The following is a 26,024-nucleotide window of genomic DNA, read 5'->3' on the forward strand; positions in this document are numbered from 1 at the left end:
ATCCCAGAGTCCTGGCTGGGGTTTGAACCAGCAACCTCTCAACCCAGAGGTGACACTCATCCACATGAGCAACAGGATCTTACCCAAGCACCCTGTATTCTAGACCTTTTCCCCTTCATATAAGTCACCGTCACATAGCAAAGTAAACTACACAGTCAGTACAAAAAACTGCCCTTTTAACTCCACTTTCTACATTTCTCCACCCAGCAAACCAAGTACAGGGAAAGCTGGATTTGAATTAGCAAGTCCCAAGGCAAGGCCACCAAGTCCCAACAGAGACACAGTGGTGTCGTAGTGCCTTTGTGTTTTTAAAATGACATGCATGAAAAAAAACACAAAACATTTTTGTCTCTTGCTTTGTCCATATATCCATTACATATGCACAATCTATATGATACGTATCATGTACAACAGTCAATTCAACAAAATAGACTTCATGCAACTTTAATGAATTTCCTGGTTACACAATTGCACTATTTGACCATGTAGTACGCAGTTATAGAAGGGAATTATTTATAATCCCAGTGACCGGTGTCACCCAGATGAGGATGGGTTCCCTTTTGGTTCCTCTCAAGGTTTCTTCCTCATATCATCTCAGGGAGCTTTTCCTCATCACTGGCGCCTCTGGCTTGCTCATTAGGGATAAATTCATACATTTACAATTTATATCCTGAGCTTATATATTTCTGTAAAGCTGCTTTGTGACAATGTCCATTGTTAAAAGCACTAAACAAATAAAATGGAATTGAATTGAATATATATATATATATATATATATATATATATACATACATATATATATATATTCAATTCCATATATATAAAATCTTTGTTTTATATAAATTGTATTTATATAAAACAATATCTTATAAAAGTCTTGTGTGAGTATTATGTGTATTATCTAAATAAGGCCTAGAAAGAAAGACACTGCAGAAGAAAGATGCTAAAAAAGACGAAAAAAATAGAAAATTAAGTTTTGAGTTTTGTTTCATACTTATTTTCTTAATTTAATTGAATAATATTTTTAAATTAAGCATTACTTGTAAGTTGGTAGCTACAGGATGACAGTAATTGTAAAATGGCAGCTGCAAGATTAGCCTTATAAACTTTTCAGTTTGATTGTAGAAAAATGAAACATATTTTAATTTTCTGACATATTATTACTTTATGTTATTATCAGTTATCATACAATTTCTGTATCATTTTCAACAAAATCATGGACTTAGTTCACTTATAAAAGTTAAATGTCATAACTATTTATGATTGCACCAAGTTACTGAACTTCATCAGAATAGAAATATAGAGACACCATGAAGAGTCACCTCTAATATTTTCTCCTTCTCTCCTTCTTCTTTTGGAAATTCCTGCTCTGGAAGATTAAATTCCCATATCTCACAATACGAGAATGTCCAGGTAAACCTGGGGTTATATAATTACATTGATGTATAGGAGAGAATGTCAGATATCTCAGCAGTAAAGATGGAGAGAACCGTGTTCTACTTGCTTGTCGTGTTTCTGCTGAAGCAACCAAACAGGAAGTGAGGCTGTATCTCAGCAATGACTTTGCACAATGACACAAAACTTGGTAAACATCTTCAGGACCATGACCTGAGGCTATGCAACAAATTTCATGATAGCATCACCTACTGGTAAAAAGTTAAAATAAACATGCCAAAATGCTTACCTCTAACTGCCATTTTTGCTACTCTTCCTCCAAATTTTGTCCAATCTTCACAACAGTTGACTCACATCTGTCTAAACAGTGCTGCAGCAATGCCACCCTGCTGCCCATTTGTGCATCTAGACCTTTCCTCCTACAGTCAGAGAATTCCACCACTGTCCATGGTCAAAACATATACATCATGAGTGAAACTACAAATCACTCTTGAATATCTTTGCATAAAGTTGTGGCTCTGATTTCCTGTGATTGCTTAGGCAACAATTGTAGCGTGTCTGTGAATGTGTGGCTCACCAAGTCTGGGTGCTTGGCCCCCGAAAATGCTGCTTGCATAAATATTATTATTATTAGTTCCTATTACTGAAAGGTTCACTGTGAGACTGAAACTAATGGAGTTCACATAATCTGGAAATGTTAAATACGTATGAAAATAGATCTCATTTTGATGCATAATGCCCCCCCTACTGGTATTTCAGTGCTTAGTTGTAAAAGGCCATCAACATTTATGTGTGTGGATGATATTTATGTTTGAGACATTAATATATTTGAATTTTATCATGAACCTCTTTAAAAAAAAAATCACACTTCTTTTATTTTAAAAATCATATTTGCTCTATTAACTTGAATTACTTATGGTTAAACATACAATTTGATGCATTAATGTAGTGATTGTAAATTGTTAAGACAATTTTACATCTAATCTAAGTTTTTGTAACTAAGGAAAGTGGCACAATCATTTTAATAGAACACCGTTTGGCATACCAGTAACTTCAGCTCAGACAAGATACACTCACAAGTAAAACTGTTTTTTTTAACAATTTAAACAATGTCTGTTTAAAGACTGAAAGACACATGGATAGTAATCATTTTATTTAATTACTATATAATTGCTAAAATAATTACAAATATTTAAGTAGGTTCTATATATTTTAATGAGAATTTTATATTATAAAACACCAAGGTAAAGTTAAGGAGTGTACACAAAGTGTTATGCAATGTATAGTACAGTATAATCAAAGTGTAATAGAAATTATGCTATTTCACAGGCAAAGGTAATTTTTTAAATGTAAAATGCAGATGCCAGAACATTTTTATTTGCATACTTCATGCCTTTTATATTTATTTAGGTCCTTATTTGCTTACTTGTATTATTATTAGCAAGATTTTTTTTTTCTTTTTATTTGTTTCCAGTGTTATTTTAAACAATCTTTAAACATTTTAAAATATCATTTTCCAAAGCCCACAAACACCTTAATTGACTTGATAATTGTAATACAGAGAAAAAAAGTTACATAACATTACTTTTCCATTTGGCCTGCAGTTTGCATTAAAATGGCTATTATTCATCCAGATGTTAATTTTGATCTCTAATTTGTTATTTTTCATAAAAGCATATACCGTTCAATCTATGAACTCATCTCCATCTTCCTCTTCATATTCATCTTCCTCTGCTACATCAGAATAGCACTCAAACCTGTAATATTTATTCTCGTCTCTCTCACTGTCTGTCTCACACTGCCCATACATTATGGGCTCCTCTGAGTAATGGCCTCCACAGAATGAGAGCTTCACATTTTTGTTGCATTCTTGTAGCCAGTTTTGCTTTGAACATTTATCAGTGGGGTTACTGCATCTCAGTCTGTGTTAATAAACAGGAAACAGGAAAGGTCATTAGTCTATATTACTGTCATTAATTACACTTATATATTTACAAACCTTAAATATCTTTAAACATAACTCAAAAAAATCTCTGGCATGTTTATTTAGAATATAAATTAATATTGAAATGTTATTTTATCTTTATGAATGTAATGGATAATTAAATTAAAAAAAAGAAGGAACAAACCCTGTAATAACCAGAACACAGTCCTGACATGTCCAATTTTTTTTAAGTTCTGAGATTGCCTCCTCCATTAACATGTCATATGATGAGGTTATCACACTGAAACACAAATACAGATTGTTTCAACCTTTTCTAAAAAAAATTATTAAATAAGAAAGAGTCAGGTCTCACACACTGGATGACCCAGGTTTAGTTGTTGATAAGAGCAAAGAACCGTGGTACTTGTTCTCACAAGATCTTTGTAAGACTCTGGCAGGTTTTAAAGGAAAGAACCCTTGTAGCCCAGGTTGTAGTTAGGTTCTCAATCTGAAATTTCAATTTCTGAAGTTGAGGAACAGAGTGGAGGAATGAGATTAGCTCATTTATTTGCACATTGTACTCCTGAGATCTACTGTAAAAAAAGGAAAGAAGAACATGCAAAAGATTTTTACACTTTTTTTTTACACTTTGCAAGATTTTTGCAAAAGTTTTAACTATAACACTAACAATGAACTAAGTCTTACATAAAACCAAACTTTAAATGTGTATTTGTTTGCATAGATCTGAAGAGATTAAATATGTCTACATTACTGTATATTTATGCAAACTATTACATTATACTTACATGTCATTTAAACCCTCAAGGCACCTCAGTCTGTAAAGAAGACCAGCTCCATCAAGGTTGCTGATCTCAGAACATGGTAACTTGAGGTAAATGAGGGATAGTATAGTGGTGTTGCTTAGCACATGGATTTTCACAGTAACCCTTAAAAAAAAATGATAAAACAAGTGTACATAGATTCAGTATCAAAACAGTGATGTATATGGCAGTTTACATTCAAGTGAGTGATTTCAATTTAATAAAGATCTTTATAAACCAATCAGCAGTTGTCAGTATAAAATACATGTCACAAAAATAACTTTATAAATATATTATTGACTGCAAGTCATATACAAGCAAGTGTAGTAAGGGAAATAATGAGCACAAACATCTCACACAATAATAATACTCACCCTATTACTGTGAAGAGCCATCAAACAACAAGCATTAATGTAGAAGGCAAATATTTATTTTTGTCCAATTATCTCACAATATGTTTTATAGTTAATTAGCAGGTCAAAGGTCATGACCAGAAAGAAAAAAATAATTTAAATGATTTACGTGGAGTCTGTGAAGTTTCTTTTAATGGTTAAAGATGAGCAGGCACTGTCCTTTTCAATTTGTTTATCATTTTCCAACAGCAGACTGTTCAAAAGAAAAATAATAATACTCAAAGGAAAGAAGATAAAACATTTCATTATATTTTTTACTATATCTCTCTTGATATGTCTAAAAGCATATCATCAGACAAAGTAGATTCTAAGCCTGAAACTGTAGCTTGCAATATGACTGCAAAAGCATATTTGCTCAGTAACTTGTGTATAAAACATAGATAGAGCACAGGTGCAGGGTTTTCTCCTACCGGATACTATGAATATTGCGGTTTGCATGACAGAGAAAGAGGATCCTAGGAGCCCAGCTCTCAGTTAGACTATGTATGCCAAATTCCACCTCCTCCAGTCCAGGTACGATGTGCAGGAAAGACAGCAAGGCATTTGTTTTCTCAGCAAAGTACGGGTTTCTATGATGCGAAACAAATCAGCACAGTTTCACTTCAACAGTAATTTGGATTGCATACAGAGCTGAATTAAGCTCATGTAGTGAGGATTTAATACTGAAATTGTGCACATGGTATCCAGACCTCAGACTTAGAGTTATACATGCAGGGTGGAGTTTGCCTAAAACAGAAGAATGTTTCAGATACGACAGATTCGGACCTTGAACTTAAGTGTTATTGGCTCATGCAATGAAATCTCATTTTAAAAAGCACATGCAGGTACCTTTTGCTAATTTGCTAGCATTATCTGCCAATATAATGTCAGGTTAGACTAGAATCAAGTCCAGTAGCTGACATTGGCTAGGAAAATTCTAGTTAATAGTAAATATTGGTTATTAGTCAAGCATATAATCACCAAACTTACAGAGATTGAATGATGGTTTTAAGCAAAATAGCATAGTTGCTGAAGAGTTAAAATTTCTGACAGTTTTTGATAAGGAACACAAACATATTACAGAAAAGTTAAAAGTTACCTTTCACGTAAAAACATGAAATTTACTTAATTTCATCAAATAAAAAAAATATTTTTTACTTTTTAATGCTTGAGCATATTTAAAAGTAGCAACATTTTTAAATTTTACTTGACTATGCCGCCATACCCCCTAGTAATTTGCAAAATCAGACCAGGATGCCTAGAAAATTGACTTCTGCAGCTGCATAACATGACTCTGAATATGTATAACTTTCCACAAGTAAATATTGATGTAACTATTGGACTTAAGTCACCAACTCTATATATGGTCCTTAATGCATAACACTGTATAGTGTACACAGCGGCAATTACTGTTGTAGTTGTCCTGCAAGTCAGTTAGCATATTCATATAAATGGGTCAGCAGTGGTAAACTGGTGGTAAATATAATCAACGACAACAAAATATATTGTTTCAGTACTATTTATATAACATCACACAGACTGCATCACTCTTCCCTTTGTACTCAGCACATATAAGACATATAATAAGCTTGAGCTAAATGATGTCCTTACCTCTCAATTAACCCTTTAGTCTCATAGTAAGACTGAAAGAAGCTTCTCCAGTTGATTTCAGGCTCCCCTGAATATTCAGATACAATGAGTGAAATGTACGCAAAGACTGCTTTTGTATCAGGATTGGAGCCATTACATCTCAAGGACAACCTGAAATCCATCAGAAGATGAATAAAACAAACAAACAAAAAACTCTATATTTTATTTCTTTTCAAATGATATGGCAGTGTATGTGAATTTGCAAGAAACAAAGATCCTCACTTGCATTCATTCCTGGTGTTTTTCCTTATTCTTAGCTCTGAGCAGAGATCCAGGTCATAGTTTTCTATTTCTGAATCCGAACTGTGAATTAAAAAGAAAAATTGTTGCATTTATCTGAAAAAATTAGTTCTCTCCCAAAATATTTCTTGCTGAACTCTCAAGTAGCTTTTATCATTTACTGTATACTGGCTCACAATAAAGAGGACATTTTTAAAGCCATTATCTGTTGCAAACTATTTATCATGCTGAATAGTTAATTAGATAAATAGTTAATAAGTTAAAGTGTAGCCATTATAAAATACTAATATTAATACTAATACTAATACTAATACTAATACTTTCCCCCCTTTTGAGTCCCAACCTGAGCTGTCTTGGTAAGTAGACAGTGTCCCCATAGTCCTCCACATCTGTGTCATAGCTCCCAGAACTGCAGTGATTACAAAATAATAATAATGTAATATGTACTGTATATGTACAGTATATACTATATATGCACAATTAAAATAAATGGAGTTAAAAAATTATCTGCATTCTCAGTATGTTGAATTAATAGTAAATAATACATGATTCAGATACCAAAGCAACTGTAATTATTATACCTGAATTTTGCTGATCTGTTTGAGTCACTGATGTCTGAATCGACACTGTCCCCTTCATAGTCACCCTGGAAACTGCAGGATAGCATTGGGTCTAAGCCACACTCAAACAATTCATTCAAAAATTGAGATAGCACTTTTCTAATAATGATTACATGATTACATTTCTATCTAATACATGACTGTTTTCATGTTAAACGTCGCTGAACTTTTTACTATGGCCCATTCTAACTTCAGTGTTTGTCTCTGAACAGTGAATGGCTGTATGTCAGATTTTATGTACCTTAGCACCTTAGTACCTTAGCTGTGAGTAAAAAATAACCAAAGACAATAATTAGAATGGTCGCCACATACTTTTGGCCTTTCAGAATAGCTTAAAACGTACATGGTTACTTACGTAACCTCGGTTCACTGAGATACGGGAATGAGTACTGCGTCGTTAGACACTTTGGAGAAAACTCCTTTTTCTCTGATGACTGAAGCTTTACAATCACACAGTGAAACTGCACAGCTATTGGTTTGTGCAGTGAGATAAAAGCGAACCATCTGGCTATATAAGCTGGCATTGCGCCATAGAATCTCAGGTCAATCCGACTGAAGCGACGACACTGAGTCGTGCAGCATCATGGCACGGCCTGCAACGCAGTACTCGTTCCTGTATCTCAGGGAACCGAGGTTACGTAAGTAACCAAGTATGTTCCCTTTCGATACTACACTCATACTGCGTCGCTAGACGCTTTGGGGAACCAATACAATCACACCGTGCCGTGAAAGTGGAATGACTGGCATGAACTGCCCTTGAGCAATTAAGGCTCAGAGGGAGCAAGTATGATCAGGGTAAACCCCACAGGAGGCAAGAGGGCCGAACTCACCGAGGTCAGCCCAACCTGGGATAATCGTTCCAGAATAATTCTGTGCACCTCAGCACTCCTGAAGGGGCCAAGAACATACAAGGAAAATGCCTGTACTAAGCAGGCGCATGCCCCCTTAAGCAGATAGGATCCGAGCCTGTAAGGCCAGAACGTCCAAGCTATAGAACCTGGTGAATGTGGACGGCAAGGCCCAGCCGGCCACCGCACAAATGTCTGCTATGGACACACCACTAAACCACGCCTAAGACAAGGCCACGCTCTGAGTAGAATGGGCTCTAACTCCTATGGGGCTTTGCAGGCCCAGGGAGGAGTATGCTAGCGCAATAGCATCAACTAACCACCAAGAAATTCTCTGCTTTGTGACCGGAGACCCTTTGGTGCGGCTGCCAAAGCATACAAAGAGTTTCTCCGACTGCCTGAATGGGGCGGAATGCTCGATGTAAATCCTCAGTGCCCTGACAGGGCAGAGAAGGTTTAACTCCTGGTCTTCTGCCGATGGAGGAAGCACTGAGAAAGTGATAACCTGTGCTCTGAACGGGGTGTAGAGCACCTTAGGAACATATCCATGCCTTGGCTTTAGGACGACCTTGGAGTCGTTAGGCCCAATTCAAGGCAGGCAGGGCTCACCGAGAGGGCCTGTAAGTGACCTACTTGTTTGACCGATGCTAAAGCCAGTAGCAGGGCAGTTTTTAACAATAGGGTTTTTAGGTCCACAGACTGTAGTGGCTTGAAGGGGGAACCCTTGAGGGCTGTCAGAACCGTGCGCAGGTCCCACGCAGGGACGATAGGGGGCCGAGGCGGATTGAGCCTCCTGGCTCCCCTCAGGAAATGAACAACCAGGTTGTTCCGGCCCACAGACTGTCCAGCTATACGAGCATGGGAGGCTGCTATAGCTGCCACATAGACTTTGTACGTGTAAGGGGAGTGGCCCTTATCCAACAGCTCTTGCAGGAAGGACAGTATCACTGATATGTCACAGGAAGTAGAGTCTTCGCCACGAGTTGTGCACCAGGCGGAGAAGACTGACCATTTAAGGGCATAGAGGCATCTCGTAGACGCGGCTCTAGCCTGTGATATAGTATTTAGGACACTCTCAGGAAGATCTACTGATTCCCGTCGAGAGCCCAGAGGTGCAGAGCCCACAACTCAGGTTGAGGGTGCCAGATCATCCTGTTCGTCTGAGAGAGGAGGTCCTGCCTCAGGGGAATGGGCCACGGGGCTGCTGTCAGCAGCTGAGACAGCTCCGAGAACCAAAGCTGGTTCCTCTAGAATGGGGCCACTAGGAGGACTCTTGTGATCCCTGATTCGTCTGATTACCTGAGGGATCAGAGCGATCGGGGGAAAAGCATACAGGAGGAGGTTGGGCCAATGGTGGGCCAAAGCATCCTCGCTCTTTGAAAAATAAATTGGGCAGTGAGAGTTATCTTTTGAGGCGGAGAGGTCGACCTCTGCCCTGCCAAAGATCTCCCAGATTTTCTGAACCATCTGTGGGTGGAGCGTCCACTCCTCTGAGGGGACGTTGCTCCGAGATAGCATGCCTGCTCCTTGGTTCAACACGCCAGGCACATGTGCTGCCCTCAACAACCGGAGGTTGAGATGCGCCCATTCCAAAAGGCGTTTTACCATCTCGAAAAAGCGTTTCGAGGTGAGCCCGTCTTGACGATTTATATAAGACACCACTGTCATGCTGTCCGAGCGGACTAGCACATGGTGTCCCTTCAGGTCTGGTAAGAAGGTCTGAAGGGCTCGACATACTGCCGTCATCTCGAGGCAGTTGATGTGTAGCCGACCTTCTGTGTCTGACCAGGAGCCGAAGGCCGGTTTGCCCTCGCACAGAGCTCCCCACCCTGTGTTGGAAGTATCTGTCGAGACAACCTTCCTTCTGTACACAATGCCCATGGTCACGCCCTGTTTGAACTCCTTCCAGGGGGCTAGAGCTGCCACGCAGGCCTGGCTCACCCTGACATGAAGGTGAACGTGACGCCACGGCTGGGGCAGCACTTGCAGTTTCAGCCAGTACTGAAGGGGTCTCTTGCGAAGCAGGCCCAACTGTAGCACCGGCGATGAGGAGGCCATGAGGCCTAGCATCCTTTGAAATGCTTTGACGGGGTGGAAGGCTCCAATTTTGAAGGAAGCCGCGAGCTGCTGTATGGCCAGCACACGCCCTGGCGTGACTGCTGCCCTCATGCAGGCCGAGTAGAAAACTGCTCCCAGGAACGAAGTTCGTTGGCTGGGAGACAGTGAGCTCTTGGCAAAATTGACCCTGAGTCCTAGGCACTCCAAGTGGCTGAGGAGGAGGGATCTGTGGGACAATAGCTTGGCCTCTGACTGGGCTAAGATGAGCCAGTCATCAAGGTAAATCAGGATGCGGATTCCTATCTGTCTCAGAGGGGAAAGCGCCGCATCTATGCACTTCATAAAAGTGCGAGAAGCCAGGAACAGTCCGAAGGGCAGGGTATTGATATGCCACTCCCTCGAAGGTGAATCTCAAGAATCGTCTGTGATGGGGGGCTACCTGGATGTGAAAGTATGTGTTTTTCAGTCCCCGGGGCATATTTGCGACAGGATCTGTTTCAAAGTGGTCATCCTGAATGGCCATTTCATGAGATTGTGGTTCAGGCGTCTGAGATCGAGGATGGGCCAGAGGCCGCCATCCTTTTTTGGGGATGAGGAAATAACGGCTGTAGAATCCTGACTCGCTCTGTGCTGGCGGAACTGTCACTACGGCTCCTTTCGCCAGTAGGGCCATCACCTCCGAGCGCAGGACGTGAGCGTCCTTGCTCTGCACTAAGGTGGGAACCACGCTGCTGAATCGCAGGGGTCTTCGAGCGAACTGGAGTGAGTAACCTCATTTTATAATCCCCAAAACCCAATCTGACACTCCGGCGATGGCCTGCCAGGCCTCGGCCCGTGTGGTGAAGTTGGATTGGTTCGAGTGGTAGATCACCATGGGGGGACCTGACACTCCCTATAAAGTGGAAGAGGAAGTTTGCTCTCTGTTTGAAAATGTTTGTGTTTTATTTTTCCCACTATAACTGTGGCTGTTTGTGTGGGCACTTTCAGAACGGTCCCGGTATCCACAACAGTTCTTATAACACGCACATTGCCACCAGCACCCGGAACAGACCAGGGTGCTTGGGGGCATAACAGAGGGCATTTGGGGGGTGGTCCGGCGATTGCGAGACTTTGCCCCCTTCTCTTCCAGTCCAGTGGATCAGGACGACGCCTGAGGTGCAGGATCCAGCATCAGCTTGGGCCGGGGTCCTTGGCGCTTCGGAAATGGGTAGCGTCTGGCCGAGCAGGAGAGCTGTGGAGGCACAGGCTTTTGAGTAAGCTGAGCGGGCGAAGGCGCAGGTCTCGCTGGCTGCATTGGTGCAGGACTGGTGACGTTTGCAGAGCTTGAGCGCTTCAGCAGGAAGTGCCGCAGTGCCTGGGACGAACCCTTGATGGCAGGTCCAGACAGCCCCGTAGGGGACACCAGAGAGTCAAGGAAAGGAACCTTGTCAGCCTCCTTAATTTCAGTGAGGTTTAGCCATAAATGGTGCTCTAGCACCACTAAGCTGGCCATTGACCTCCCGATGGCCTGTGCTGTCGCCTTCGTAGCTCGAAGGGCAAGGTCTGTTGCACTGCGCAGCTCTCTGAAAGCAGCAGGATTGGGTCCCGACTCATCCATTATTTGGGGGAGTTTGGCCTGAAAGACCTGGAGCACGGCCATGGAGTGCAGAGCTGAGGCCGCCTGCCCGGCAGAGGAGTGCGGCCACGGACTCATCCAGAGGAGGCAGCTTTTCGCAACCCTTCTCGTCAGTGCCGTCGACCGAGGAGATCGCAGATGAAGCAGACGTGCGAAGGCAAGCCGAGTAGGGAGCGCGCCATGATTTCATGAGCTCATCATGGATTTCTGGGAAAAAAGGCGTGGCTCGCTGACGAGGGGCCTGATGGCGGCCCGGCAGGAACCATTCATCCAGACGGCTACGAGTGGGCTCCTCTAGCGTGGACCACTCTAATCCCAACTCCTCCACCACTCTACAGAGGACGTGGAAAAGCTCAGCGTTCATCCCCATTTTGGTGATGCTGGGATCCGTAGACGGCAGGGGGGCAGGGTCGATAGGAGAGCCCGATATATCCTCCGCATCTGACGCTGCTAGAGATATAATGTCATCTAGCAGTTCGTCCTCAATTGCACCAAACGAAACCGTATTGCTCGCCTCAGTCGAGAGATGCTGGTCCGGGCGCTCGAAGAGGACGGGAGAGTCATCTCTGCATGGCGAAAATGAGGCACGCGGGGTCTGGGCCGCGTGAGCTCGCTCGCAGCCGATTGCTGAGTCCCTCTGCCCTGCTGTTTTTTCCTCGCAGGTCCCTGGGTGGAAGAAAACAGGAGGACACAAGGGGCAGAGTTGCCTTCTGAAAAGAAAGCAATCCAAGTGCGCAGAGAAGCGAGACTCATGTTCACGCAGTGTGAACATTCCATCTCGGCCAGAGCGGCTTCAGCGTGGGGCTTGCCCAGACAGGTAATGCACTCTGAGTGGCCATTGTCAGCGTGCAGAGCGGAGCCGCACAAGCTGTAACGACGGCACGGCATTTGGAACAATGCTGCTGCTCTTTTAGAAAGAAAACGCTCTTTTAGCTCGCCGGATGGCGGCAGGGGACGAGCCGGTATCTGTGCCGGATGCTGAAGGTGGCTCGACTATTTGTGCTTGACAAAGACAAACCTGTAAAAGTCTAAGTCAATTTTATAGTTTGCTTTAAACAGGTCCAAAATCGATCACTCAAAACATTGAATTTTCCCCCTTACCTAAACACCGAAATCACCTTATAATTAAGAGTAACCAATTAAAAGAAATATTCGTTATTCAAGAATTGCTCAATAAAAACTTTTAAAAGATACTATGTGAATCACATATTGGGGGGAAAAATGCACCATGTAAAAAATACAACCATTGCTACTACCTTTTCCAGTCTTCCCTGACATTCTGTTCCTCAGCAAGATCTCTCCTTCTTTGCCTTGCCAGAATAACACTAGCTCAAATGAGAGACATACAAAACAAAACAAAAAAAAATTACTCTAAAAATTATTCTACAATTCAGTTGATAAGAAAACAGTTACCTGCATCCTTCAAATAGCATAGTTTATTATCTGTTGTTGGAAATATATATGATACATTCCAAACTAATCAAACCAGAAATGCAAAAGATATATAAATATATAATAACAAAAATGTTGCACACTCACTCAATCTTACACAGACTGGACGAGGTCTGAATAAGGTGTAGAATGCTGGAAGCACCATGAACTGTCAAAAATGTGAATGCCAGCTCTACCTCTTTCAGACCAGGAATAGTGTTCATGACAGATAACAGTTCATCCATGCTCTGATCATACTCTGGATAACTGCAATATACAGCAACATAACTGTATAAATTAATGTAAAGCACATTAGATCGATGGTAACCAAATGAAACAAACATGTTATTGTTAATTGTTTGTTTAATTAGCATTTATATTTAGATGAGGTCTAAATCCAGTGTCACTCACAGCTCAGTCATTGTTTTAAGCTGGTTATAATGATGGAAGAATGTTGTCCAAGAATCATTGTAGAAATCTGTGTGGTTTGTTATGGTGAGGGTGATACAGGGCAGCACTCTGTGCACATCATCTGTGATATAACCTGTTGCTGATCTGTTTTATAGGATAGAATTTTGGACAAGCTTTCATTTAGCCATCCATTCAGAACATTGTTTGGCTGAATTTGCTGGTATGAAAACAATGATATTAAAGTAAATATAAATATGCTCAAACATATTTGCTGTTTAAAATGCTCATAACATATTTGCTGTTTAAAAAGTAAAGCATCAATGAAAATAATATAAAATATACAGTATATTCTGGAAAATAAAAAATGCCATGAAAATTAAGGTTTTGCAGATCTAAGCTTTCGTGAATGCTTTAGGAATTGTTTATGCAAGACATCATGAATTTTTATGTTATGTTATAGTGAAAATTTGTCTGCAGTGCACTTTAAAACATACATCCAGCCATGGTAGTCATGATAATCCAAATGACGGCACCCAAAAGACAATATGGAGTTTTTGTCAGAAGACCTGAGAGCGAGTGAGAGAGAGAGAGAGAGAGAGAGAGAGAGAGAGAGATCAGTGTTCTACAAAAAAAATCTAATTAGTTCAATGTAAAATTAATTTTAAATGCATCAAGTAGTAAACAACTTGTTTATAATGAACAAATTACAGTATATATTCTTAATAGTAGTACGGTTTTGTTGTTGTTTTTTGTGAAGCAGTAATGACATGCGATGTTAAATATTTCTAAGGTTAGAAGAATTACGTGTTTTTTTAAACTCAATGCTAACCTCAAAGCTACTCCTCTGATCATTCCTAGAGTTTCACCTCCACTGCCCACTCTCAATCTGCCATATAGAGTAAGACAAACAAACTCATAACAGGAGTACAGATACATATTTCATATCAGACATTACAAAGTATGATCATACTCAAAAAATGGTAGACTAGAACAAGCCTGGAGGAAATAAATCACTTCAGCTGCCCAATTCTCAGGTAAGCTTCTCAAGTGTAACTTAACCTCCATTAGAGATGGTACAGATTGGAGGACTGAAAAGAGAGTCTTCATTTGCTTGTCAAAGGAGAAACATGTGCTGCAAAATAAAAAATATATATAATAATAATAATTAAATTCTCAAGTAAGGAAGAGATGAGTTTAAAAGATTGAAATTTCATTACTGAAAAGCCACAATCAGGAATTGGTAAACAACTGTGTATAAAATCTTATTTATAAACAGCTATATAAACCCTAACCAACATTACATATTATATTCAACCTTAAAGTGCTTTATGGATAACATTTTAATTTAAGTTTCAGTAATAAACTACTTATAAGCAAGTATATGCTTAGAGGAAAAAATGTAAAATGTCAAATCATAAAATAATAAAAAAGTTCCAAATAAAATGACCTTTACAAAGTCCTAACTGTGATTTTCCAAGTTATTCATTTAAAAAAAATGAAAATATATGATAAAGATTATTCATCACATCCATGCCTTTGATTTGATTTCATCAGTTGGCTATTCATTTTGAATAAAACTTCCCAGCTAACAGTGGCACCCTCCACAGGGGGAAATGTCAGTGAGAGTTGCAGGAGTATTGGTTTGGATTCATGGATCTCATGTGCATCCTGAAGACTGAAACAAATCCATTCAAAATTATTCCATACAAACCTTTAACAGAAGTGAATGACATTATTAGAGAAAAAATATTTGTAGACATATTCCAGCCCTATCCTAATTTTCCCACATATTCCTCTCTAGCAACACTCTATCATGCCCTGTGTAATTTATTCAAATTATTCATGCTATTTACAGTCAGGCCCAAATGATACGTTAATTAATGGTGTATAATAATTATACCTTCCTCTACCCCCTGCCCCCAGTACCCCTTTTCATACCTTGGGCTGTGCACTTTTAATTTCAGATGTTGCATCACACCATCCACATAACTGAAAAAGCAATTTATAATTCCAATGAATATTGCAAAAGCACATTGCATAGCTTATTTCTACAAAGAAGAACAATATTAAATATGTCTAGAAATAAGCTTTATAATCTTAATAATCTTACTATTATTGTATAATACTCTCAGAATAGCAAATATTATAAATATTATATAAACCTGTGTCCTATATTTAAGATTAACATGCTAAGATTTTGTTTTGGTATTGTGGGCATTATGGGAATGTGGTTGTTATAAGCTAGTAAATCTCCCTGCTCCTAAATTCTGTGAAGGTTTTTAGCAAAAATGTATTAAGAAAAGAAAAATGTTTCTTACACAAGATCATCTGTGGACAGTGACAGAGAGCAGATGTCCTCCTCGTTGATATTTTTGAGGCTATCCACAACAAACCTAGCAGATAAAGCAAAACCAAACTGAAACACTTCAAGCAAAGACAATAAAACTGTATTATTATTATTATTATTATTATTATTATTATTATTATTATTATTATGTTTTTTGTTTCCTGGTTAGTTTTACATGTAGTTTTCAGTGTGCCCATCGTTTATTTTCTCATTTGTATATGGGCAGATCTTTCTCCATAAAAAAGTTTATTTTATTTGAAATGCAAAGTAGTCTAGTAATACTGCATTTACTTTAAGATGCTTAAATATGGCCTATATTTGTATTACTAGTGTGTCTGAAAAATGGTACTGGAAGTAGGTGTAGAAATCCAAGTAACCTATATTTTATATTATTGTATCATCCATGTTTTGGAGTTTGTGTAGTTTTGTGTTGTCTATTTACCAAATGGAATCACGTCCAACACTAGGTCTGTTTTGGGAGAAAGCGAGGATCTTTGCAGCGCCTTTCAGACTCAAATTTTTAGCATTCAGCATCACTGTAGTTGAACCAGGTGTGGAACGGAGGAAAGACAGAAGTGCATCTACATGCTCCTCAAACTGAGGACTTTCACTTGAAAACATGAATCAACAAGAATGAATGTTATTCTTTTTTACTATTATTTTACTTTGGCAGGAGTTAAAAATGGTGACTTGAGTTCTTTACTACAAGCACTGTAGTTGGTGTACTCTAATTCTATGGCATCTGTGTGATGTATAGTTACATCATGGAACCAAGTCTGTTTGTAAATGAAATGAAAAGGAAACAATGACAATAGTCAATGTGAATCCCTCATCTTACTGTCTGGATTAACATGTTTTTGACAGCAATTAAATTTTTAATTTACATACATTTCACAGTTGGAAGAAGAAGACAGCATACACTTACATTTCTTTAAGATTATATGATATCCAAAGGAGATGTTTCAGGTCACTGTTGGCTATCACTGAGTCAAAGGCCACTGAGAGGCACACAAGAGCCAGGCCACATTTCACAGCGGAATCCACATCTTTGTGCTCAATAGTTATTCGGTACCTGGAATGAAAAAAAAAAATTGCAATTCACTGACAAAAATAACATAGGAATGTTAAATGATAATTTTAATTAATTAAATATTTTTAAAAATATATATTTTCATTTGAACATACTATTTTATCATTCCAAAAATCTAGGGTAATATTACAGTTAAGTCATATACTAAAAAGTATAACACCAAGATGAAATTGAAATTGCTGCAAGCAATATGAATACAGCATAGAAAAACAGACTCACAAGTTGTAATTTTCTATTACAAAATTTGAGCAAAGGCTCTCCTCTTTGTTCGTTAAAGTAGCCGCCTTCAAGCTGTGTAAATATGGACAGGAATTTGTTATATTATATATACAAAACTGCATATGGTCATTATCTGACTATGCAGTGGAAATATTCATCACAGTTGACTTGAAACGTTTAAGTTGCAGCTATATATGACACACCAGAAGTTTTTTTTTTTTAAATCAGCAAAAATTCATTGATGAATAGATGTTCGTTCATTATAGATAATTATGAATGAAAAAAATAAACAGTGGCATTTTGATTAGCTTGACAATACTTCAAATTAACTACACACACGTTATTATAACTTATTAAAATTCCATATATAAACTCAATAGGTTACTTGCATCCAAATTCTATGCCAAACTGACCCCATGATCACCATACATACACACATTGCTATTACGCAACACACTCCTAAACCTCTCAGCATAAGCACAACGTGGTTTTCTCTCAGGCACATGACTCTTGATCCCATGGAGTGACTTCCCACCCCCAGCCCCAAGAAGACCAACCAGTAATTTGATCACTGAATGCAATCAATCATCATCTTTGACTAAATTAAATAGTCTAAAAATAGCATTCTGCAGTATCTATGATCATTTTCATTGGAATCTAAATAGGTAGGCAAATTCTTGACTCATGCACTATAATCTTGATTCTTACTTTTCTTTAGTTGCTTTTGTATGAAGTACGGCTTACTCAAGCTCTGCAAGTTTACCTGAGTTTTCCTGAAGCCTTCTGGGATTTGTGAAAGTTCATGAGGATTTCAGTGTTGCTGTGATTAATGGCCTTCACAGTGAGATGAACATCACCAACTGATCTTTGCTTGGGCAAAGTGCTCATGATCATCTGTACACTGTGGTCAGACAGATTGCCATCTTCTATCCTGTGTTTAAGTGAAACCAGGGCAGACAATGCATGCTTTTTTAGTCTATATTCTCTTACTGACTTGTGGGTAAAATAAACTTTACAGTACTGTTTCCTAAACAGGTATTATATTAACAATATTATTAACTACCAGTAGTATTTATTAATAGTGACACCATGTTATATTATTGTTCTTAGGGCTATTACACATAACAATCCTCAGACTCCTCTGAGGTAATAATAAATCATATAGACCAGTAAAGGCTGGTCATAATATTAGATGGGAGCGTTAAAATCTAGTATCTATTAATAGCTCAATATTGAAACTATTAGAACTGATCAATGCATTATATTACAAGGTCTCATTGATAAGAAAGAGTTTCATGGTAAACAGAAAACCCTTTTTGTAAGCCAAAAACATGAAATTCATCTGTCCTTTACATGTAGTTTGTACTTGGATTGGACAGGGTGTGCTTAGTCTATCTTCTTTTAGTTTCTCATCGAAAGGTATTTTGTTGGAAAAAGGAAAAATAGATGATAAACTAAATTATCCAGTGTTCACATTCATTATACACATGACAGTATATCACATGTACCTTCTCAGTCACTGCTGATGATGTTTTACATAATAACCTGAATGGTTTGCTAGTAGTAGAAGATATGTAAGACTAAGTAATAATTAAATAATTAATACTGAATTAGCCCAATTATTCATTTACTATTACTTACTGAGTAATTAAGCAGTTTTTATTGGTAGTTAAAAGGAGTGTAATAATAGCACTCATTTGTCCCCGCTTAGTAGTAGTTCCTATTAAGTAGGAATCAGTATTAGAAAGTGTTACCGCAAACTGTATTATGATCACCTCAGATATTGAAGTTCTTTTCCTTTTCCCATAGCTGAGATCAGATAGCCTACATCATCATCTGACACAAAATTCACCGTTAAACTGTAAAAAAAAAAAAAAAAAAAAAAAAAAAAAAAAAAAAAAAGATCACAGATACTTCAGACCTAAAAGAAAAAATATATAATCAAACCAATAATAAAGCCAAGTCATTGTATACATTTTTATAACATTGTCAATTTAAAGCTAAATCATTGTAGCTGCAGGATAATATTTCGATTTATACCACAGTGCTGTGGAATTCTCGGATCTGATTGGTCAGAAGGTGCTGATTAATTACGCTTTCTGACTGCACTGTTTGTTTGAGGTTTTTTGTTTGGTTGTTTTTTTTTTATTATTAATTTCAAGAGGAAAAAAGAGAGTCTGGTGAGGGAACATCTGCTTCCAGCTGCTATAAATTACATGATAACAGGAACTATCTTTTCTCAAGGATGTTCCAACACATTAAATGTAACCATAAAAGGGTAAAATTGTAATGTGTTGTTCTTTAATAAATTAAAAACTGTAATCATTGTCAATTTGCTGTGGTATAACAGGGATAATCATTTGAGGACATGCTGTTATTGCAAAATAATAATTTTTTTTTTTGTTGATTATTTTCCTACAGCATGCCTCATCATGTTTCATTCCTGACATATAGACTGTGTTGGTGATGTTAATACTAACTGTAGTTCATAACATTTGCTCAGCGCTGTTTCCATCATTTTTAGAGTCTGCATTGTACTTGCACGCAGATACAGGCTTCTGATGCGTCTACAGAACTGCAGACAGTATGCTGCTGCACGGTAGTCTGTCATCTGTGAAGAACTCAGCAAAATTTTAACCCCAGCCCTCCCTGTTTCCCAAATTTTCATAACATTCATCACAACATTCCTGTCATTGACCTCATACAAGCAGTGAAGAGTGAAACTGCTGAAATTTGCCATCATATCATTTTTTACAAATGTGTGCATCCATTTTTCCAGCAGTGAACCAATTTCACGAGACACTACGTGTTTCTCATTAATTAAGTTGGTCACTTTCTTGTTGGAGAGTCCAAAAAGAAATTGGATGACTGGTAACAGATGGGAATTTTGGGAGATTTGAAACAGATCTGAAACAGATGATAGCAGCTGCTTGATTTTTGTCTCAGCCTCTGCCTTGTCAATTAAGATGTAGAAGAGTGCAGCAAAGAACTCTTGAAAGCTGAGATGCATAAAACTAAACATTTCCTTCATGCGAGTTCCCTCTCTGTGGTGAAAGGTGCAGAGGAAAGGAAGGCCAACCATATTTAAGATCACCTCTGGAACAAAGTGCCTTTCAAATAGGATTTTGCCTTTAAGCATTCCTTCTTCAGCTAGCTGGCCAAGGTTCTTCAGCAGGATAAATTGTTGAGATTGATTTAAATCTTGACAATGATGTTCCAGTAGGGTGAACACAAAATCAATGAAAATGGAGGTGGTACTTTTCAATCCACTTGTCATTCTTGTACCTATGTTGTGCTTTTGCTTAAAAACGTTGCAGATAAGCCAACACATTACAGGGCTGAAGCAAGCTGTGTAGAGGGCCTCATGTATCTTTACTTGCTCATGCACCTGCTTTGAAAGATCCTTGTCCTCAAAGAACTTTTGAAAATATTCTTGCACTCCCTTCTCAGAAAAGCCCATAATCTCAGTGAAGCGTTGTGGACACTTGAGCAGTTTTCCTAATTTTTCTGTAGATGTTGACCTTGTAGTGACCAGCAAGAAGGAATCTTTTAACATGATTCCCCTCAGAAGGGAGCTCAGGATAGCACCAGGTTTAGCCTGGATATCAACTCTGACAGGTAATGCCTTTTCAGGCAGAGAACGTCTGAGTTCATCAAACCCATCAACCAGGAAAAGAACTCTCTTTTCCTTATCGTTTAAGATCTGAGTCATTTCTTCACTGCAGTTTAGAAGTTCCACCAGACTTATGTCCCCAGAAATACCATTAAGCTCTGAGCATCTAAGGTGAAAGACTACATCAAAGATCCCTGCAAAGAGATCTCCCTTGGCCCAGTCCAGAATGATTTTTTGTGCCATGAAAGACTTTCCATTTCCAGAGTTTCCTTGGAGAATGACAGCTTTTGGACACTCATTGTTTGGACCATCCTCTTGACTAAACAAGTTATCAGTACCAATGCTTTGGTTGACATCATATGTCCTGAGGTTGAAAAAGTCATTTCCTTTGGAGCGCATTTCTTTTTCTCTCTCTTTCTTCACTCGGTGTCTCTGAATGATCAGTGGATCAACATAACGATCTGCTAGGAGCACATGCTCACCAGGACGGGAGGTATATTCCCGAGTGTATTCATACATGGACAGTATTGACTCCTTATATTCTGCCATCACTGAGGTTACGTCTGGGAGCAAATAACAATGACAAATGACTAAGTCAGATTCCATGAACTGAATATGAACTGCTGAACAAATGTTCAATATGAATGATGAACAAATGTTAGGCTACATATAACATCTGAGATGTGGTTAATTAAGAGGTAAAATGCAATATCTATACTATCATAAAAATGCCAAATTAGCATACCTCTGGTCGCGCCTTCAGATAAGTTTGTACCTACACAAAGGTTTATTAAAGCAATGATTCACAATTTCCCACAATATATGTAGTTTTGTCTATAGATATGTCTCAGTTAAAATGTCACTATATAATCATCAATTTCCAATTTAGTTTAAAACTGTAATTTATATCGAATTGTAAAATGGTAAACCTTACCAGCAATACTTTGTGTGAGAGTAATGCACCCTGCTCCCTGTACATTATGAAAAATTGGAGCAAAAACATTGCCACCCTGAGCCACAATATTAACTTTTAATAAGTCAGTTGATTGTGTATTTCTTTCTTCTATAGTACGCGTCTCCCCTGCAAGAAAAATATATAGAGAAGACAATTCAGCTTTTGTTTTTTTTTCCATTTGGTAGGGTTTTCTATGTTAAATTCAGTCATTTTTTGAAACTAAAGAACTCAGATTTAGCTTGTCTTTTCCAATTAAAATAGCCAAATTTTGATTATCAATCAACAACTATGTAACAGCAATTGTATTCAGTTAATATTACATGGAATAAAACCTAGTTGGTATCTAATTCACATATGTTAGACTTACTATCATGCTGCTCCATCTGCATTTTTTTCTCAGTAATGTACGTGCAGGTTTACTGAATTACCCTGTTAAACAGAAGAATAACTTATCAAAAAAAAACAATTTCACAAGAACGAAGTTTGATCTGATGCAAATTCAATACGCAATATGAATTTGCAATCATGAGACCATGTGGCTGGGATGCTGGGATTGTTAAATGAATTAAATCTTTTTTTATTTGGTATTATATGGCTTCAGTATTACTTGAATTAATAAAATGTGACAGCCAGTGCTTCACCCTGGTCAAGATCATTATGAATCTAGAACTTTTCCTGGAAAAACCAGGCACAAGTTGGCAACACACCCTGGATGGGATGCCAATTCACACATTCACACACTTATTCACACCTAGGGGCAATTTAGCATGGCATGTTTTGGGAAGTGAAACCCTCAGAGACACTGAGAGAACAAGTATAGGATTCTCCATACAAAGAGGAACCCAAGCTTATGATCAAAATGGGGGCCCTGGAGATGAGAAAAATTAGCAGTAACATATCCAAATGCTACTTCTTTTTTTTTTCCTGTATGCATGTAATTAAATCTAAATAAATGAATAGATAGATAGAAAAGTAGAATGAATTCAGATATACTGGAACACTTCTTGAATTTATTAATAAATCAAATACTGCAACACGATTTCTGAAATCCTCAAGGTAACTATCTACATATGCAGGAAAAATGTTTATATCATATGCTAAATAAGTGTGGCTTAGTCTTTTTTCAAGACTGATTGAAAGTCATTGGCTTAGGGCTTTACTTTCTTCCAAAGTGTGTGAAACATTATTAATTTATAGCATACTTATTAATGACAATTACATTTAAATAACAGGATTTTTCAAAAAAAAAATATCCAAATTCACCATCAACATATTCTAATATAATATGAATACAGTACACTAAGTTCTTCTATCAGGCACTTCCACTGGAAGGGTTTAGTAACATAAGTTTTGACTTTCATTTACTGTATAAGGCCAGAAAATAAATCCTTGCAAGTTTAATTGCACCACTTTACCTAACGTCCCAGTATACCTGAATTCATTCTACCAGAAGAGTGCTTTTTCAAAATGCATTAAAAAATTAATAATAATTAATAAATTATCAGAATACAGTATGACCATCAGAAACAATATAATTAAAGTTAAAACAAGACATGTTTTAACGAGAAAAGAAATAATTCTCTTTGGATATCAAAAACATTCTCTATCAACCAGAGTGATGATTTAAATTCAGTGGATATGTTTATGTTAAGTACTTTTCAGATGCAAGCCTTTTGTCATTTATCCTTTGCCACTGCATGGTTACTAATCTTTGAATGAACTCTTTCTGTGTCACTTTGTTGAAGAATCTGAGCTACATCATTAAAAGTACAAAGTCTGAAAGAAATCTGCTGAAGATTGCAGTCTATCTAAATAAAACTCTAAATTAATAATGTATAAGGCACAACACTTTTTACCTTCTGATGCGAACCAGATATGAAACATCCTTCCCTTTGAATGAAATGACAGAATGTTTTCCATTTCAAGTTACCAGCATGTACCTGAGCTATTAAAGTGAAATAAATTCACTAGACTACCACACCCCAGTCTGTTATCTGCAACACTAAATGGAACATCAGCGCAGAACAAACATGCTTATCATAATCAAATTGTTCCACCTTCATGGACCTTTCTCAGTGCTCTGGATTAACCTTTAATATACAGTATAAGAATGTGTGACTAATATTTTATATATTGTGTGCATTCTGCATTCTGTCAACGTGGTACATCTTGCCTTTAGCTTAATTCAATTTAAGTTGAAAATTAAAAATTAATAGTCATAAAAGTTGATTTCAAAAGGAAGGATTCTGAATATACCATAATGATATGTAATGGGAGTTTAATAACACAAGCTGACGTTGGATATTTATTGATATTTTTAATTAAAAAAAAAAAAAAAAAAAAAAAATTCAGCAATGCCTGATAAACGCACCTTTAAAGTAAAAGATCCCATGATATCCAGGTCGTCAACAGCAAATGAAAAATGAAAATGAAAACTGTGTACCATATAGTAACGCTTCCAAGTAACAGAAGTGAAGTGAGGCAATAAATTAAATTAAACATGCAATATGACATATGCTATTGAATGAAGTTATCTCAACACCTCTTGGACACAGGTTACATATAAAGTAGTGCATAATTATGTAAACTTGAACCCTGAACTTAATCTTTGTAGATAAGGTGCAAAGAGATAAGGTGTTTTTTTATTTTTTTTTTATTTTTTTTTTTTTTTATTAGAGCATATAAAAAAATAAATAAATAAAAAAAAAGGCAAATGCCAGGTGAGTTTCAGCTACTTTTCAGGCCTCTTATTAAAAATTCTTCTAAAAATTCTTCTTTTTTAAGTGGTAAGAAAGATCACAGAAAGAATATCCTTTAATATTCAGATTTTAGCTGAAATGAAAAACCTGAATTTCAAGTTTAGCAATTTTTTTTTTTTTTTTTTTTTAAAGAGTCAGGTTTATCCAGCATTATATAAAAATATTTTAATTGTGCTAAAGCATTAGTGTGCTAAAGCCCACTGGCATGGTGGCACAGTGGGCATTGATATCTCAGAGCTCTGGGGTCTCTGGTTTGATCCTTACCTCAAGTTACAGTGGAACTCCCTGTGTCCATGTGAGTTTTGCCTGGATTCTTCCACCAAAAACATGCTACACTAATTGCCAATAAATGTGTATGGTGCCTTGCAATAGACTGGCATCCCAGTGAAGATGCCACACTGCCATTTCCACTACTGGAGTAGCCAGCACTACCACTCCAACCAGGAAGTCTGAATGTGGGGAAATTTGGATGGCGAAATGGCATTTGTTTTAAAAAGACCTTTAGAATGGGGTGGATTCACCTCCCTTATTTGAAAAACCTGGCCTGTGTTCTGGCTTATGCGCCATCACTAGTTCCTGTTTTTGTAGTAGTGACTGGCACGAAACGGTTTTAGTGGCCTGTGCTATGTCCTGCTTAAGTTTGGTTCCATTTATCCACTGTTGCAGTTTCTGAAACCCAACTCTGCAGGAATAGTTTACAGACATTCGTAAAGTTAGCCCACTGCCTCAATTATCTAGTTCATGCCTACTGGGTCTGTAGCAAGGACCTGTACAGGTACTAGTGGCAGGTGGAGCAGAATATTTACCAGGCTCCAGCAATGGCGTTTGGTTCAGCCAAACTTGCCGTATAATCTTCAACAAACTCAGTGATCACTGCCTATAGTCAAGTGTGGTAGATTACTGGGTTTGTTCAAGCAGATGTCCATTGCTCGGGTTCCCATTGCTTGATGCCTGTAAGATTTCTGCACCCATTACACTTGCTGTTATGGGAATTATTTCATTAAGGGTCAGTGCCACTGTGCTGGCGATGCAACCCACATTCGCTGGAGCATCACACACCTTTTGAACCAGCATTTCCAACTCATATTTGGACTGTAGACAGCCCAGATTTAAGCACACCAGTCTGTAACACTAGTGAGGCCTCTGAGGTTTTTACTGAAAGCACTGATCTCAATCTGCTTAGTGCTTCCAGATTGGCCATTGCTGCCAAAGGAAACTGCCCTAGCCATCCAACATAAAGAAGTAGAACTTTATTCAACAGCTACTGCAGTTGTAATATCCAAGCAGATTTCCAAAGTTGTGAATCTAATCAGATTTGGGATTAATCCAATCAGTAATCACACTACCCCGTATTCATGCAGGTCTACTCAATTACCTTGCTAAACAGGAGAGTATCTCATAACCAAATATATGATTAGAGGAACATTGTTACTCTATTTGCCTGAGCTTTTAAACTGTAACATCCCAGTGGTGAATAAGGGGACTTACAAATGTTTAAAGAATGTTATTACATGTTACCAAGAATCCATACAATGTTTCTTACATAGGAATGCAATCATAATAACATTGCACAATCAGCAGAACACTGCAAGTTTTAATGAGGGGGGACATAAAGTGAGCTGATGTTAGCAAACCT

General features: G+C 38.0%; 1 protein-coding gene across 7 annotated transcripts; it reads right to left on the bottom strand.

Annotated features, from left to right (window-relative positions):
- Positions 1 to 882: 882 nt before the first annotated feature.
- On the bottom strand, positions 883 to 25,953 carry LOC113533584 (NACHT, LRR and PYD domains-containing protein 14). Of its 7 annotated transcripts, none has more exons than XR_008300636.1 (30): positions 23,486 to 25,953; positions 21,997 to 22,058; positions 21,609 to 21,755; positions 21,420 to 21,449; positions 19,542 to 21,237; positions 18,837 to 18,920; positions 17,825 to 17,992; positions 17,062 to 17,133; positions 16,678 to 16,824; positions 16,195 to 16,362; positions 15,724 to 15,798; positions 15,344 to 15,394; positions 14,940 to 15,080; positions 14,376 to 14,537; positions 14,235 to 14,291; positions 13,900 to 13,971; positions 13,406 to 13,549; positions 13,103 to 13,261; positions 12,820 to 12,888; positions 7,004 to 7,075; positions 6,766 to 6,831; positions 6,405 to 6,485; positions 6,144 to 6,293; positions 4,964 to 5,122; positions 4,663 to 4,746; positions 4,126 to 4,266; positions 3,754 to 3,912; positions 3,525 to 3,620; positions 1,685 to 3,317; positions 883 to 1,515 (listed from the first exon to the last, which is right to left on the bottom strand). XR_008300636.1 is itself a non-coding variant. In XM_053227405.1 (30 exons), the coding sequence occupies exons 2-29, from the start codon at positions 22,016 to 22,018 to the stop codon at positions 3,080 to 3,082; spliced, it is 4,710 nt and encodes a 1,569-aa protein (XP_053083380.1). In that variant the 5' UTR covers positions 22,019 to 22,058; positions 23,486 to 25,953; the 3' UTR covers positions 883 to 1,836; positions 3,077 to 3,079. The 7 variants fall into 7 exon arrangements, 4 of the variants coding, with proteins under 4 accessions (XP_053083380.1, XP_053083381.1, XP_053083379.1 ...); XR_008300635.1 differs by having other exon boundaries at positions 883 to 1,518; XM_053227405.1 differs by having other exon boundaries at positions 883 to 1,836; positions 3,077 to 3,317.
- Positions 25,954 to 26,024: the final 71 nt, after the last annotated feature.

The sequence above is a fragment of the Pangasianodon hypophthalmus genome, chromosome 21, assembly GCF_027358585.1.
Source record: "Pangasianodon hypophthalmus isolate fPanHyp1 chromosome 21, fPanHyp1.pri, whole genome shotgun sequence".
In the NCBI taxonomy this organism is placed as follows: Eukaryota; Metazoa; Chordata; class Actinopteri; order Siluriformes; family Pangasiidae; genus Pangasianodon; species Pangasianodon hypophthalmus.